The 15,865-nt window shown below is 47.5% G+C and overlaps 2 protein-coding genes across 5 annotated transcripts in view; one reads left to right on the forward strand and one right to left on the reverse strand.

The window, feature by feature from the left end:
- Window positions 1-2,780, reverse strand: part of TTC21A (tetratricopeptide repeat domain 21A) — a 31,838-nt gene extending 29,058 nt beyond the window's left edge. Inside the window, exons 1-3 of one of the 3 annotated variants that reach the window (XR_013225432.1) lie at window positions 2,615-2,780; window positions 1,341-1,470; window positions 685-798 (exon numbers count right to left, since the gene is read on the reverse strand). Coding sequence is in view for 2 of the 3 variants with exons in the window: in XM_077303695.1 (XP_077159810.1) it covers window positions 685-798; window positions 1,341-1,470; window positions 2,615-2,641 (271 nt within the window). In the remaining variant the exon portion in view is untranslated. The remainder of the gene's footprint in view (window positions 1-684; window positions 799-1,340; window positions 1,471-2,614) is intronic. The other 2 variants (XM_077303696.1, XM_077303695.1) reach the window with 2 other exon arrangements.
- Window positions 2,781-3,014: 234 nt separating this feature from the next.
- On the forward strand, window positions 3,015-15,844 carry GORASP1 (golgi reassembly stacking protein 1). 2 transcript variants are annotated; one of them, XM_077304133.1, is made up of 9 exons: window positions 3,015-3,174; window positions 6,732-6,812; window positions 9,152-9,355; window positions 9,799-9,885; window positions 10,993-11,123; window positions 11,859-12,003; window positions 13,187-13,307; window positions 13,688-13,840; window positions 14,360-15,844. In XM_077304133.1, exons 1-9 carry the CDS (start codon window positions 3,112-3,114, stop codon window positions 14,605-14,607), a joined length of 1,233 nt encoding a protein of 410 aa, XP_077160248.1. In that variant the 5' UTR covers window positions 3,015-3,111; the 3' UTR covers window positions 14,608-15,844. The 2 variants fall into 2 exon arrangements, with proteins under 2 accessions (XP_077160248.1, XP_077160249.1); XM_077304134.1 differs by lacking the exon at window positions 13,688-13,840.
- The last annotated feature ends 21 nt before the right edge of the window (window positions 15,845-15,865 follow it).

Genomic DNA, 15,865 nt, shown 5'->3' on the forward strand with positions numbered 1-15,865 from the left:
TGTGGAGGCTCCCATCAGTCACCATGGCTAATAGCTATTGATATCCTCCATGAGTCTATCTAACCCACTTAAAAACTTTATTCTTGTGACCATCTCTACATCCTCTGGTAGCAAATCCCATACTTTAATCACTCTCTGTGTAAAGTAGTATTTACTTTTGTAAAGTACTATTTCATTTTAAGAACATATTTTGTTCACTCCAAATGGATAGCATTCCATTTTTCTCACTGAGGACATTTTTACATTAGAAAAATTGGAAAACATGTAGGGGTTGCCAGCGGCAGGTTGAGCAATTCCTGTTGGTGTAGCCTGGCAGGGGCAGGACCTCAGGGGTATGATGCCATAGAGTCCGCCCTCCACGTAGTGGTGGCTGTATTTTGCAATCTCACTTGTAGAACATGAAGGTACCTACCCTGTTAAATCCAATGCAGATTAATCCAATTAATATTAATTCATATTAACAAATACAGTGTTATATGCTAACTAAATTAAAAATGAAGCATTTTAGGTTCATGAAGAAACAAAACAAACTTCAGTCTGATAGGGAAGTATCTACTGCATGCATTACACTTTCCCCCCAACTAATAATTTTTCAGGTGGGGGGGATGGACACATGCAGAAAGTTATTTATCCAGCTTTAAAATTTCTGAAGTTTCCTTCTCTAATAATAATGGAATAACTCACCAACAATTTCACATTTTTTGTGTGCGTGAATGAGGCCCAAGACACAGCCTAATGAGACATCAATGTGGCGTTTCTGGGCATTCTCCAGTAGAGAGATGCTTTCTTGGATCCGGCCTGTAAAGATGTAACATTGTTGATGAGCTTTTTGCCATCACCAATAAGCAGAGGTCCATGCTGCTCACTGGCTGAGCTTGGGAGCCAATCATCATTTTGTATCAGTCAGGGGGTGAAAACTGATCACTCTGCAGCAGCGATGAAAGCACAGCAACACATTTTTTCTGTGTGCAAACCCAGGGTGGCCAACCAAGCAGTGGCTGGACAAATACTTATCCTGGATGCTTGAGGCTAATCCTACATCAAGTAGGAAATTGGACTAGATAGCCTGTAGGACCCCTTCCAACTCTGATTCTAGAGCCTGGGGAGGGCAGGATTTGGGGAAATACATCAGAAGCGTGCAATGTCATAAAGCCCACCCTCCAAAGCAGCCATGTTCTCCATTCGAGAGAAGATCATTCTGTGTCATAGCAACACATTCGACACAATGCTGCTAAATTTTACGATACGTATCTATGACTAACTAGAGGATGGATTCTATGCAAGACAGCAGTTCATGTCCCACAGATGTTTGACAAAGGCTATTCCTTTCCACTCTTTACCAAGAAATAAGGTGCCGATCGCCTTGTAGAAAAGCAGCACTGGATCATAAGCGTGCTTTGACAGTTCTATATTGGTCAAGTGAATGATGTGATTGAAGTATTTCTGTTGAACATAGTAGACAATCTTAGCCTGGGCAGGGCGAGACAAGAAGAAAACACTTTTTGTTCAAGTCATTTGACACATGGTTTAGTGTAACGAGGGAAACAAAGAGAAAGGGGGCCAATTTTTCAACCGGACTCTACAGCACAGGGGTCTTCTATGTGGTGCCCATGGGTGCCATGGCACCCACCAACACCTTTCCCTGGGCCTGCCGCATGTTTTTAGAAGGTGGACAGGCATAGCGATTCCAGCCTGCAGGTGGGGCCTGGGGATCCTCTGGAATTACAGCTCATCTCCAGACTCTATTGATCAGTTCCCTTTATTGATCAGTTCTCAACTTTTTTACTGTTGAGAAACCCTTGAATTGTAGCATCAGAAGGAAATAAGAAAACAAAAAGAGCCTTGCTGGATCAGACCAGTGGTCCATCTAGTCCTGCCTCCTGTTTCACACAAAGGCCAATCAGTCCCTCTGGAAGTCCAACAACAGAGCAACAAGGCTGAGGCCTTCCCCTGATAAGAACATCAAAACAGTCCTGCTGGATCAGATCAGTGGTCCACCTAGTTCAGCATTCTATCTCTGGGTGACCAGTAACGGACCATTCATGTTGCCTTCTGGCTTTGGGATACGGAGGCTTGCCTATTGGTTGCCCCTTAGTGACGACGCTCAATTGAAAGCATCACCAATCACATACAAAGCCTTTCATGGCCTTGATCACTCATATGTGCAGGTCTACCTTGCGTCCCAGTGAGAAGGGAAGAGTATAAATGTGGTCAGGGTCATGAAGCAAAGACTTCAGTCAGCAAGGGGAGGGGTTAGGATTGCTAACTCTGGAAATTTGGGGGGTGGCACCTTGAAAGGGACAATTTTGGGAGGAATTTAACTCAGAATCTATGGCATACTGCCATTTGCCCTCCAAAGCTGCCCTTTTTCTCCACGGAAACTGATCTCTGTAGCCTGGAGGCGGGCAGGGACCTCCACAGGGCATATTGCAATACAGAGTTCGCCCTCCATCGCAGCCATGTCCCTGAGGGGAACTGACTCCTCCCGCCTGGAGATCCGCTGTAATTGCGGGACGTCTCCAGGCCACACCTGGAGGTTGGCAACTTGTAAAAGCCTGTCAGCTAAAACCCCCCACACAAACCAGACAGAAACACAAAGTGTTGCCCCAAGTACCAAGACCTGAGGGTCGGTGTCCGCCATGGGGCTCCTAAATTTACGACGGGGGGTGGGGACGTGGGAGGAGGGAGGGCGGCGTTCAAACGGCCAACCGCCTAACGGCCGACGCACACGCAACCCGGCCTTCCAGAGCCACACGCCGCCTGCCCAATCGGAGGCCGCGATTCCCGAGGGCACGCCCCCTCTCCTTCCCCGTTGGCCGGGCGGCCAATCGGATCCCGCCTTCGGGAGCGCGAGAAGCCCGCCCGCGGAAGAGCTCTCGTTGGCTTCCCTCTCGTCGCCGAGCAACCGCCTCGGCGTGGGGCTCCACGCGCGAGGACGACGCCTCTCCGCCAATGGAGTCTCGCCGCGCGCACATGCGCGGTAGCCGCTGCAACGTTGGAGCTTGGCAGGCGTCGTCGGGGGGGGGGGCGGTGTCGAGGATGGCGGCGGCGGCGGCGGCGGCGGGTGGGCGCTCCTGAGGCGGCCGCCTGCTCCCCCTCAGGCCTGCAGCCATGGGGCTGGTCTCCAGTTCCGAGGCTCGTGACGGCGGCTCCGAGGGCTATCACGTGCATGGGGTAAGGCCGGGGAAGGGGCGCGAAGGAGGCGTCCGTCTCGGGCCGCTCTTTCTCAGTAGGGCCGCCAGGCTGGAAAAGTGCGGATCTGGAAGGCTGGCTGCCCAAGTGGAGCCTCCAGGGACAGGAGCAGTCTGCCTCACGGCAGACTGCTCCTGTCCCCGGAGGCTCCACTTGGGCAGCCAGCCTTCCACAGAGCTGGAAGGGCACCTCCGAGGCCATCTAGTCTAACCCCCTGCAACAAGGCAGGGGCTTTGCAACTCCTCCCCACTCCGTTCTCCTTGCTCTGTGCTGACTAGCTTGGCAGACCTAGCAGCGAACGGCTCCTCCACGGCTGGGAAGGAGCAGCAGCGGTTGCCACTCTGAGCCCACCGACTGTGTTGCATCTCGGGCGGAGAAGCGTGGAGTCACTATTTTGGGGAGAGGTGGAGGGAGGGGACAGAGATAATCTCTTTAGCTGCAAACTCTTAGTCCTCGAAGGATATGAATCATGGAATCAAAGAGAGCCTCCAGGGACAGGAGCAGGCTGACCTGAATTGGTTGACTCAGCAGCAAAGAGCTCCTTCTCATTTGAACTCACTGGCCCAGGGAAGAAGCAGCTGCCATTCTGAGTCCACCAGCTGTGTTGCATCTTAGGCAGACAAGCATGGGGGTTGGTACTTTGGGGAATGGTGGGGACAAGATTATCTTTTTGCATGTAAGCCGCTGGGGGTGGATGGCTGTCATCTGCTTGCGAGTTGGTTTCCCAGCAGAGGCACCTGGTTGACCATTTTTTCTCCGCAAAGTATATGAAACAGAAACATAGAGCTGGAAGGGACCTCTGGGATCATCTAGTTCAAGCCCTGTACAAGACAATGAATTCACAATTCCTCCCCCATCCCAGCGACCCCTTCTCTGTGTCTAGAGAAAGGCAGAACACCTTTAGGATCCCTGGCCTATATGGTTGAAAAGCAATTTAGAGAGTAACCTCATGTAAATTAAACATGTTTGAGGGTCTGCCTTTGTGGGAGAGCTCCAGAGAACTTGTAAGCCACTCGGATTTCAAGAAAAGAATCGTAACCAAATAAACAAGATAGGCTTTAGTCTGAACCAGAAAGATATGTTCTAGATTTAAGAAAAAGAACTGTTTTTTTAGGCCCTGCTTTTCACTTGTGGGTCCCAAAGTGGCCTACAATCACCTTCCCTTCCTGCAACAGACACTCTGTGAGGTAGGTGTTTGTGGACTCAAGCCTTGCTCTTCTACTGTAGACCAAAACAGCTACCCACCCTAAAGAAAAGTCCTACGCTCCTAAATATTGAATATTGTTCTTCTGAACATTCAAACATGTCACTCAACTTCATCCTCAAAATTTGAATGTTAATATTTGAAATGTATTTTGTGGGGAAGGGCTAACCCCCTTGTCCTGCTTGTGTGTGAATGCATATATGAAACTGAGTAGGGAGGTGCATGTATTCTACTGCATTTTTCACCTTCAGCCTCTGTCAGCTATGCAGTATGTGTCCGGGGGTGAGAACAGCACCGTCTTGGGACGTGATCTTCATTTCAGGCATGAGATCAGGTTGTTCTCATTTGCCCTGGCATATCACTATTACTTAATCCCAAAATGTTAATTGAGCTAAATCAACATATAACCAATGCTCAAAATGTGTCTAATAGACTCCATAGTGAAAGAAACTACAAATATACAAGAAGCAAAGTTGATGCACGAAGGCTTGATAGTGAATGCCAGAATGTGAAAACCCAACTACATGCTCTGCAGCTGTTCAGTTGCATAGTGATGCAACTATCCTTCCTGTAAGCTTTTACAAGTGACCCCCCCTCCAGCCCACTATTGCATTTAAAAGTGAATGCCACTCAACAGTGGCATTCACTAATTAATGCTTCTCTGGAGCCAGCATGGTTGTTAAGAGTGGCAGGCATGCAGCCAGCTGGGGGACCTTGCGTTAGTCGCTTTCGGCCCCACCTACCACACAGGATGTTGGTTGTGGGAAGAGGAAGGGAAAGGTAATCATAAGCAAGGTTTGGGACTCCCTCGGGTAGTGCAAAGCAGGGTATTAAAAATCAGCTCTAATAATAGTAGTAAGGCTTTAGTTACTGATGCACTCTCTGATAAGAGTTGCTCCCTTGTTTGTTTAGATCCAGCTTAGGTATGGATGGAGCATTTTTTTCAAAAGTTTTCATCTTGGATTCTTCAGTTGTGCAGGAGCTACAAGCCAGAAGTGCAGAAATAAGTCTGTGTTAAGTGCCTGCTTTTAACATGAACTCTGCAGAAGATGGCTTTGTACAGCTTGTATTGGCCGGAAACCTGATAGTGGATCAGAATCGAGTACCCATGGAATATAAACTTTTAAGAACTAAGCACTTGTCTGTTGTGGTTGTGAAGAGAATATTGACAACATAGGATGGATGCTAAAGAGGTCAGATGTTAATTGAGGACAGGGAAGGCATGAGACAGTACAATTTCTCTGCAAAGCCCTTCTTACATAGTTTCTTTTTCTCCTCTTCATGGTGCCACTGAGTGTGTCATTTGCCTCCGACCAGTTTCTTTGCCCTCCCTGCCATCTGTTCTTGTCAACAGATGCCCGGTTTCTTTCATAACCAGAATCTTTGGAATGGAATCAGTCAGTCAGAATGCATCTAGATTAGCTTTGCATGATTCTCCTAGTGGAATTTGGGTTGGGGTGGAGTGGAGCATGCTGCACTTTGCACCAGAGCCATGTACAGCTGTGCATTCCTTTTATAACCCATTGGTGTGCTTAAATATTTTAGTAAATGTTGACTTTACGTATCCAGAGAATGGCTTCAGGAAACATGAATAATGCCATTGCATTGTTAAAGCCTAAGTAGGTTTTAGCCTGATCAGTTCCTGGATGAGGAACCTGCTTGAACCAGTGGATGGTATTCTAGGCTAGAAACAGGGAGAAGAGGCAGAGAAGCACCTGACATATCTGAGAGAATCCTGCTGCTGTAGGATTACGAAGCCTTTAGGAAAGGCTGCACTTTATTGCTTATCTGCTTTGGTACCTGAAAGGATTTCGGTTGTTTTCTTGTGAATGTCAAGGGACAGGTCCTTCCACCACTTGGTGGTTCCTCCTTTGCCTACAGTTCTTCAAAGCAGAGGCAGGTGCGGAACAGTATTTGGTAGCTGGTGCTTTGTAAGCCTGGGGGATTCAGCTTGACCCATCAGCATGTACCTTGCGCGCAATGTACTCCCTCTGCACTGGGTATCAGGGTCTTTTCAACAGGCCTTATGCCATGTCCAACCTGTTGGCCCACCTAGCTCTGTATAGACTTTCTGAAGAAAAGGTCTTTTCATATCACCGGCCAGGGATCAAACCTGAATGGGAGAGAAGGATACTGGGAGACAAATCTCTTGTTTGTCAGGATCGGTGCCTGTGGTGTTTTTGTCTTAGGCCAGAATAGCCTCTTTTAGTGGCTGCTTTTGGTGTTGGCTCATGAGCATGCATGGTATGGCTCCTTTTAAATTTACTTCAGTACACACACACCCCTGAATCATTTTAGTCCATTTGTATAATCTCTAAATGTTGCCGTTTTGCAGATTCAGGAAAACTCTCCTGCTCAGCAGGCTGGATTGGAACCGTTCTTTGATTTCATCCTGACAATAGGACACACTAGACTGGTAAGTCACTAGAGATGCATCTCTTTTTCTAATCTGCCATAATTGGGACAGGGGCGGGATCAGCCAGTGGGACTCCCTTGGCCAAATCTGTTCTCTGTTCCAAGTGGTCCCCCAGGGAAACCTGACAGTGACAAGGTGGGCTCCCAAGAGCATCTTCCCCACTGTTGGCTTTGAGGTTGAAAGGAGCCCATGAACCCAGTCTGCCATGGCTGGCTGTGAGAGCCCCACACAATGAAAACATTCTGATTGCAGGCTTTGCTTGCTTTGTTCCCTGGCCTCCTACAGGGGATTTTATTAAATTTTATCATTAATCTTTTAATGTATTTTAGTTTAGATGTCCATGGACTACAATTACCATGAGCACCATGCTGGCAGAGGCTCATGGTAACTAGTCCATGGATATCCGGAGAGGCACTGTTTGGCCACCCATGTTCAAGAGAAACTGAAGGTAGGAGAGGGCGTTCACCCTGACACTTGTTCCAACAAGCTAGTGCAAATATGACCCCGTCAATAATTAACATTTTGAGAGCCGCAATGAAAACAGGCTCGTACTTTAGGACCAGCAGTTTGTTTCTTATAGGAATTGCAGACATGAAAGACTCCATCGTTTCTTTACCCATCTCCGTCGAGATCATGGACCATCAGCTGTGAAAATCACTTTGTTGCTTTGGGTGCCTGAACCAGCCTTCTTAAACCGCAGATTAATTTTAGTCATATTGTTGATGGTGTGTATCGGCTGTTAGCAAAACCTTGGGGAGCAAAGCAATATCAAAGAGTGCCCCCCTCTTCCCACCTCCTGTATAAGTTAAATGCAAATGTGGTGGACCCCAAGGGCTGGAGTCCTGAAGCAAGCTATGAAATCAAAAACTGAAACTGAGTTGACCCATCTTTTAACTCTTCCTCTAGGTTTTGGGGCCTTGCATGCTCTCTGCAATTAGAACTGCATAACAATTACATACTGGCTACAAATGTTTCCATTTTACTGGTTGTTGCAGATTTTTATGGCGTCTATCAACTCCTCAATAATTCTCCCTATCCCTTTGAGTATTTGTTTTAATACATCCAATGCAGCTGCAGGGTCTGAGAGTATCAGACTAAGCCAAGGATGTCCAGTTTCAAATCCCAATTCTGAAGCTCACGTTTTAATCTTGGGCCAGATGCCTCACAGGGTTGTTGCAAAATGGATTAAGGATAAAACAGAGGAAAAGAGAACCATGCCACTCTCAACTTAAAGAACGAAAGGTTGATGTCTTCAGGAGGCCTTGCCCAAATGCACGAACAGGTCATGGCAGAACATAGGAGAGAGGGATGACATTTTGTTTGATACCAGTTGCTAGATAAAAGCCTTCCTGTTTGCCATTCAGACTATTGATATGTGGTTAAATTAAAACAAAAATTAAAAAAAGACCGGTGGTTCTGCAATGCTTCCTCTGAAAAACAAAGCTGGACAGGAAGAGGTCAGAAGAACAGCATTCCAGACCAAGGGAGTGGCTGGGTGGAACTGCACTGACCGAGTTAGTGATGTAACTGCAGCTGCCTAAACAGTTGTGAATAGTTTATGGGCCCAAGAACCAAGGAGCCCTTCTGAATCCGTGACTTTATCTAGCCTAGGGATTTTCAACCAGGCGTCCGTGGCCTTTCCCCTCCTGCTTTAATGGATTTGGCCACAAACTAGGGAATAGGCCACCTCTGACCGGGAGGCTCAGTGGGTAGGCCATGGATGTAAGGATCAAAGGGGGAGTTGGTTGAGGTGTGGTATTGGGGGGGGGGGGTTCAGGCAGCCTTCTCGGCTCCTGCCCTTCTTTCTGGTCTACATGAGGCAAAGTCACTAGCAGTGGGAGTGTGGCAGGGACACGTAGCCAGCTGACATTGCTTCCGGGGGTCCTTGACACCTGAAAATTTATTTCAGGGGTTCCTCCAGTCAGAAGGTTGAAAAAGGCCAATCTAGTCCAACGTCCTGGTTCCAACAGTAGTTAAGCAGAACATGAGGGCAACAATTCCATGCTGCTTGTACTGAGTATCGAGTAATCAGAGGTACACTGCCTCTGTATAAGGAGGTTCTGCCCACAGCTCTTGACAGAACTATCCTTCACTAGTTTGTCTGTTCCTTTTAAGAAACAAGCGAAGCTGTTGGCTGCATCAGTCTTTGGAGGCAGCAGATTCCTCCAGTTCATGGAAAGGGGTAGGATGGGAAGAAGTCTGTTGTGGCAGATGCAAGTTGCTTTCCCGCAGAGCCTCTCTAGGCAAGCAGCTCGTGTTGTTTTGCCTGGCAGCTCCAGCCATCTTCCGGCTGCTGCTTCCCAGAGGGAAAGAACTCCTTTGTTTCCTCTTCTCTTCAGAATAAAGAAAGCGACACTCTCAAGGACCTCCTGAAAGCCAACGTCGAGAAGGCCGTGAAGTTGGAGGTCTACAACATCAAGACGATGAAAGTGCGGGAGGTGGAGGTGACCCCCAGCAACATGTGGGGCGGGCAGGGCCTCCTGGGAGCCAGCGTGAGGTTCTGCAGCTTCCAAGGAGCCAACGAACACGTCTGGCACGTGCTGGTGAGCAGGAGAAACCGCCATGTGCTGCAGCTGCTCGGCATTGCAGTATCTTTCGTTTTGACCAGCTGCCTCCTCGCGTAAGGTCTCTGAGATGGCAGTCTTCATTTTCACACACGCACACCCATTCTGCCTGGCAGTGCCTCCTTGAATCAAGGTAGCAGCCTCCCCTATTTCCTGATTTCCCCTCGAGCCTCAGCAGCACATTCCCAGCCACTGTAATATGTGCTCAGTTCATGCATGATGATGATTGTATGAGGATACGAGTAGCTACCTAAGCTAAGTGGCAATTTCATAGGGAAGCGTGCTCCCCCTCTCTCTTGGAAGCTCATCTGCCCCTAAATAAGTGTATTAAGGGGTCCCCGATAAGCTTCTGGGGAAGGGCAGGATGTTTTGCTGCTTGATTGGGTGTATACCTTTAGGAAACTTGACCAATGTCTCTCTAGGACGTGGAACCGGCTTCCCCAGCAGCACTGGCTGGCCTGCAGCCTCACACAGACTACATCGTTGGATCCGACCAAATACTCCAGGAAGTAAGGGCGGGCTCTGGGCATTAGCAGTGACTCTGACTGGGTATGTGTGTGTAGCTGGGGTGGAAGCTTCAGTGACTGAACTGCATGTAGGGCTGCCAGCCTCCAGGTGGTACCTGAAGATATCCTGCTATTACAGTTATCTCCACCATGACTGAGATCGGTTCCTCTAGGGAAAAATGGCTGTCTGGAGGGTGAGCTCTATGGCTGTATGTGCCTTGCTGAGGTCCCTCTCCAGGCTCCACCCCCAGGTATTTCCCAGCCCAGAGCTGGCAGCCCTAAAAGCATAGCAAAGAATCCTGTGGGTTTAATAATAAAAGATTATTTTTTCCTGCTCTTCCTGATAGTTTGGTGCAGGTCATGGAATGTTAAAACAATCCATTCCTAAAAAACAGTATAAATATTAAGTATTAAAAACATCTATATTTACATTCAGCCTCTTTTCAGTAAAACTTAGGGGAATTCCAGCTCTTTGCTCTAATTTTCGGAAGTGCCTCCAGACGCTTGGCCAGGCAGTCCAGTGGTGCCACTGGATGACTGTCCACTAACAGTTTGGTGTCATTAGTATACTGAGGGCAACCCAGCCCACCCACCCCCATTCAGCCAGGCGATAGGGGTGCATGTAGATGCTGAATAACTTGCTTTCTTTCCTGCTAATATTCTTACCTCGATAATGATAACAAACTTAAGTACGAAAATATTCTTTGAAGAATTTTTTTTGTCCCCAAGACTTGGGAATGCCATTGTGAATATTTCCAGTTTACACGCAATACCCCCCCTCTCCCCGAGGGATCTGTACGGTTTCACCTGAACAGCTCCTTCATACAAGCATGATGGGGGGGGGGGGGTTGACAGCCAACCGTCTGCTGTGGCAGTCTGGCTGTTCCTCTTTATTTTCATCCATGGGAATCTCTTTCTCTCTGCCCCTTGCTTCCCTCGGCAGTCCTCCCAGCATCATGAGGCATGGCAAGTCCAAAGGATGGCTCCCTCGATGGCTCCCTTGCTTGGGGTGGAAGCATAAGCCCACTCCTCTGAGTCTCCAGTGGCTGTGGCACGATAGTAAAGCATGGCTTCGGCTGTTAACATCACTTATGCAAACGTCTCTTCTAGTCAGAAGATTTCTTCGCGCTGATCGAATCCCACGAAGGGAAGCCCTTGAAGCTGATGGTTTATAACACAGAGACGGATTGTTGTCGGGAGGTGTTTGTGACCCCCAATGGAGCCTGGGGTGGAGAAGGAAGGTATGGATCTGCAAGGAAAGGGATGCATTCCGTCAATAAGGTCATTATTCTTAAGCTAGCCACGGTTGGGGTCAGGCCATGTGCAATTATCACCCGGTATAAAGTCCGTGGAAATGTTAAGATCATTGGGGCGGGGGGAGACTTGACTCAAAGCTTTGCTTTCCGGTGAAATTCCTGAGACAGGCTTAGCCCTCTGTGCTGTACAACCCGAGTGCCCAGCCTGAAACGCACTGAGACTCTCTTGAAACCATTCCAGGGTATGGATACTGCACCGCTTAGACTGTCTGAGGTACAAAACCCAACTCTTTAAGACCAACACAATTTAATATGCGTAAACGCTTTTGTGTGCATGCACGCTGCTTCAGATACATGCGCACCCACATGAAAGCAATCTTGCAGATGTACGGGCAGATCTCCGAAACCACAGTACGGCTGAACAGGAGAGGGGAGCAGAAGAAGTGTGCATGCCCATGAAAGCTTCTACCCAGAATTAAACTTTGCTGGTCTTCAAGGTGCCCCTGGACTTTGTTCTGTTGCTTCAGAACAACACGGCGACCCACTTGAATCTAACATAAAACTAGATACTCTTAGTACTCAATCACAATTCTAGCGATTGGATGAATTTTAAGTGACAGTAAGCCTCAGTTTAATTAATGTATTGTTTTGGTCAAGTTTAATTGTGAAAGTATAATTTCCTGTTGAAGGAGTCTTAAATCTTTTCCACCTCTTGCACAGTTTAGGGTGCGGAATCGGCTACGGCTACCTGCATCGGATTCCGACGCTGCTTGCTGTCCCAAAGAGAAACTCCGAAGCTGGTTCCCCTTCTCCTTTGCCGGCCGGAGATGTGCCTCCTGAGCCACCTACTAATGGCTACACGGAGGTAAGTATTTCAAAGCCAAAGGCTTTTTCTGGGTTTGAAAGGGTTCATAGTTTAATGGTCATAAAAAAGAGTCCAGAAGCCCCCTTGAAGACTTTCAAGATTTGAGGAAGGGGTTGAGCTTTGGGGAGACCAATGAGATTTTCGGGGTGCAAGCTTTTAGGCATCAGGGCTCCTTTAGTCAGATATCGTGGACACCACTGAGTCCTATAGCACAGGGGTAGTCAACCTGTGGTCCTCCAGATGTCCATGGACTACAATTCCCATGAGCCCCTGCCAGCAAATGCTGGCAGGGGGCTCCTGGGAATTGTAGTCCATGGACATCTGGAGGACCACAGGTTGACTACCCCTGCTATAGCAGGCCAGCACAGATGAACCAGAGGCTAGATGCCTGCGGCTCTGGTTGCTTAGAAGCTTTTCTCCAGTCTAGGAAGCTGGCAGGTCTGCTTACTGCAGAGAGTACTTCCTCAAGGACGGGAGGATAAGTCTTTCAGTGGCTACTAGCCATGGTGATGGAGGGGAACCTCCACATTCAGGGGCACTAAGCTGTTGAATCTCAGAGCCAGGAGGCAACAGCAGGGAAAGACCTCCAAGAAGAAGTGCTTTTATACAGCATTCTGTTCAATTTTACTGTTTTATTGCTGTATTATGGATAAGCCAACGGTATGGTTTTAGAAGTCATGAGTCACCCCAAGCCGGCTATGCCCAGGAGGGGTGGTGAAAGGAATCCTCAAATAATAAATAAATGTAACAAATAGTAAAAAAAAGATAGAAAAAGAAATGGCCATTATCCAGCAGCGTTCAGAGGACGGTGTGAAGGAAGCTGCTGTTCAAATATAGCCAAAAGCCCAAGTGAACGAAAGAAATCTTACCTGGTTCTGAAAGGCAGAGGGAAACCTACAGTTGGGATGCCCCCTTTTCACAACAGTGGCGGCCTTGTCTGAAAATCAAGATGTTCCGGCAGCTTCATAAGGGAGGCCATTTTTGCAGGAAGAATCTGCTAACCAGTTCAGTGGGTAAATAACTGCCCTCCATGCAGTAGCGCAGCGTTACATCTTTTCTGGAAAACATGTTTCTCCTTGCGTTGCATAGTTAGAGTCTAGTAGCATCTTAGAGACAAACAAGATTGGGGGGGGGAAGATAAGCTTTTGAGAGTCCCCTTCTAAACTGGTTGTGTTTATTTCAGACTCCATTACTGGCACCCAACGTCCAAAGTGAAGATTCCAGCACCGATCAAACTGGGCACACGTATTCCGCAGAAAACTCTCTTCACCCTCCTCCTCCTGTCCAAAGAGTCATGGATCCAGGTAATGAGCTCCCCTGTAGGGTATCAAGGTCAGTTGATCAGAAGCTGCCAGGCAGGCTATGGGGTGTTCAGACTGAGCCATTTGCATATTCTCCTTTGGCTCATGGGGAGGCAGGGCAACAAACAGTGATGTGCCTGGGGGCTGTGGCCACCTACAATCCTGTTGTGCAGGATTCCAGCAGGCATCAAGACGACAACATTCTTCCCTCCCCAGGAATCTCGTGCCACAAACTCTTGAAGGCGAGACTGTCACAGTTCCTAAAACTTACAAGTCATTGTAGAAGGATTCAGGCACAAAGGAGCTGCTCCAGCTTTCTCGTCAGCCAAGGGTAACTCATCCTGTAAGTTCTTGGCTGTCTCATCTCTTCCCTGCTCTTTCAGATTTCATAGATATGTCTGGAGCTTCCTTTCCCGAATTAATTGACTTGGTGAAAACCATCAACGTGCCTTCCTCCACATCTTTCAGTACGTCAGCTGACTCCACAGCAGCCGCAGAAGACTTGCTAATGAGCAGTGCAGCTGAGTCACCCTTCAGTAAGTTCTTTAGATATGCAGACTGATTGGACTAGAATCTCCCCCTGTGCAAAAGGAAGGCGCCCTGGCTCATTTAGATAGAGCAGCCTTTCTCAACTTTTCTACTCGAGAAACCCCTGAAACATCTTTGGTTAATGTGTGTCTCTTGTCGTTGAGAATGTGGCACTGAATAATCACTTCCTGCCAGAGAGTCTATGAACTGGTAGAGAGTAAGCTGAGGTGCTTCGACACCCCAAGTGGGCACACGCACATGGACCCTTCCACAGCAGGTCTTAGGAAGCTGTCCCTGGGTCACACAGGTGGACAGGCAAGGGAGAAAGAGCTTGCTCAGTTGACCCAGGTTGACTTCTTGCTTTAACAAGTTTTAATCTCTTTCAACCAGCTCAGAAATTAAGCAGGGCACCTGTTTAGTAATGTGTTGCTTTTATCAAAGTCCTCATTAGATGATCATGAAGGTGATATTTTAAAGCAGGCATTGGCCGCGAGACTAAATAGACTTTTTTTCGCTGTTTCTTTCAGACCAAGCTACGCTTCCTATCTCAGAGGATCCAACACTTTCTCCAGAGAGCTCGGGTCCTCAGCCAGCATTGGATATACAAATGCCCTCACCTTCTCCCTTGCCGTCTCTTCCCATGGATGTTTCTGTAAGTGCGACATCCACAGCAGACTCTGATGCTCAAGAAATTGCTCCGTGCTCCGATGAAATGGAGGGACCTCCCTTGTCCTCCATGTTACATGCAGGCGATGAAGAGGCTGACGAACTCTAAAACTATATGGAGCTAGCCCTTGAAGGGGGGTGGGGAGAGGAGATTCCTCCTTCCTGCTATTTTGCCTCCTGCACTGTGCTTGGACTATTATCGCCGCACCATAGGAATTCAAGCGCCTTCTTCACTTTCGTTGATCTGTCGCTTGTTGGCTAGAAAATCCAGACATATGAGTGGCTACTGCTCCGTGATAATACCGTGCAGCTTGTTCACAAGCCCCACCCCGTCCCACTGCCAGCTCTTCTAAAAGCCTGCTGCAAGCACAGAAACATGACTTCAGAGGGCAGAATTCACTAGCCATCTAATACAGCTGCCAGTTTAATGGCTTCTCCCCCCTCCCCCCCACAAAGGCATCACTAGTGCCTGAAGCATAGATGAATCAAACGCTTTTCAATAACTTAAAAGAATCCTCGAAGATCCAAGGCTGTCCAAATATCTTCTATGGAACGGTAGAAAATACAACTCCGTACGCTATTTTTAATTCACTATTTTTATTACATTTGAAGATTTTAATGCTAGGATCCAGGCTCCTGGAGAGATTTGTCCAAGTTAACTTGGCACAAGTTCCTGAACTTGTATCTCAGCAAAAGGAAGACTAATATGCTTGTTTAATGGGCATATTTTTTAAAGAATACAGTAGCCAAAGTGTTGACTATATGTATGGTTGTGAACATGGCTTTAAGGCAACAGGAGTGCTATGGCTGAAGCAGTCTGAATCGGGCTCTCCGCTAGAATCCTTTTTTAAAACCCTCAGTGGCTATTTTTCCCTTCAACTGCCCACAAATTCCTCCTTCACACTGAGGGAAACTTCCCTGGAAGTGCAGTTCAGAGGTGAAATTTGGTATTCTGTATCTGGCTGTCTTTTTAATTGGGATTTAATTTTGGGAAACAAACTGTTCTGGGTCTGTACAACTGCTTAAGGTTAAGACTGCAGATCGTGTTCATTGTCAAGTTAAAATTCTCTTGCTTTTAAACAAACAGGTGCTGGCTTCCTTTGAGTGAACTGGTGAGCGATTTACATATGGACTGTTAGTAGGGCTATTTGAGGGAGTCCCTCAAATTATTTTTTAAATTCTGCCCTACACAAATTAATTGCAAATATTGGAAATGAAAGTGATAACTTTAGCTAGTTTCAAGTGGCATTTCTTGAAAGTCTTTTTTTTTTAATGAACTGTTTTATTCTTCTGGTAGGTTTCTTCAACACTGGAAATAAACCTTTTTAAACAGTCATGCTTGAAAACTGAGAAACCATTGCATTCTC

Source organism: Paroedura picta, chromosome 11, assembly GCF_049243985.1.
Source record: "Paroedura picta isolate Pp20150507F chromosome 11, Ppicta_v3.0, whole genome shotgun sequence".
Lineage (NCBI taxonomy): Eukaryota > Metazoa > Chordata > Lepidosauria > Squamata > Gekkonidae > Paroedura > Paroedura picta.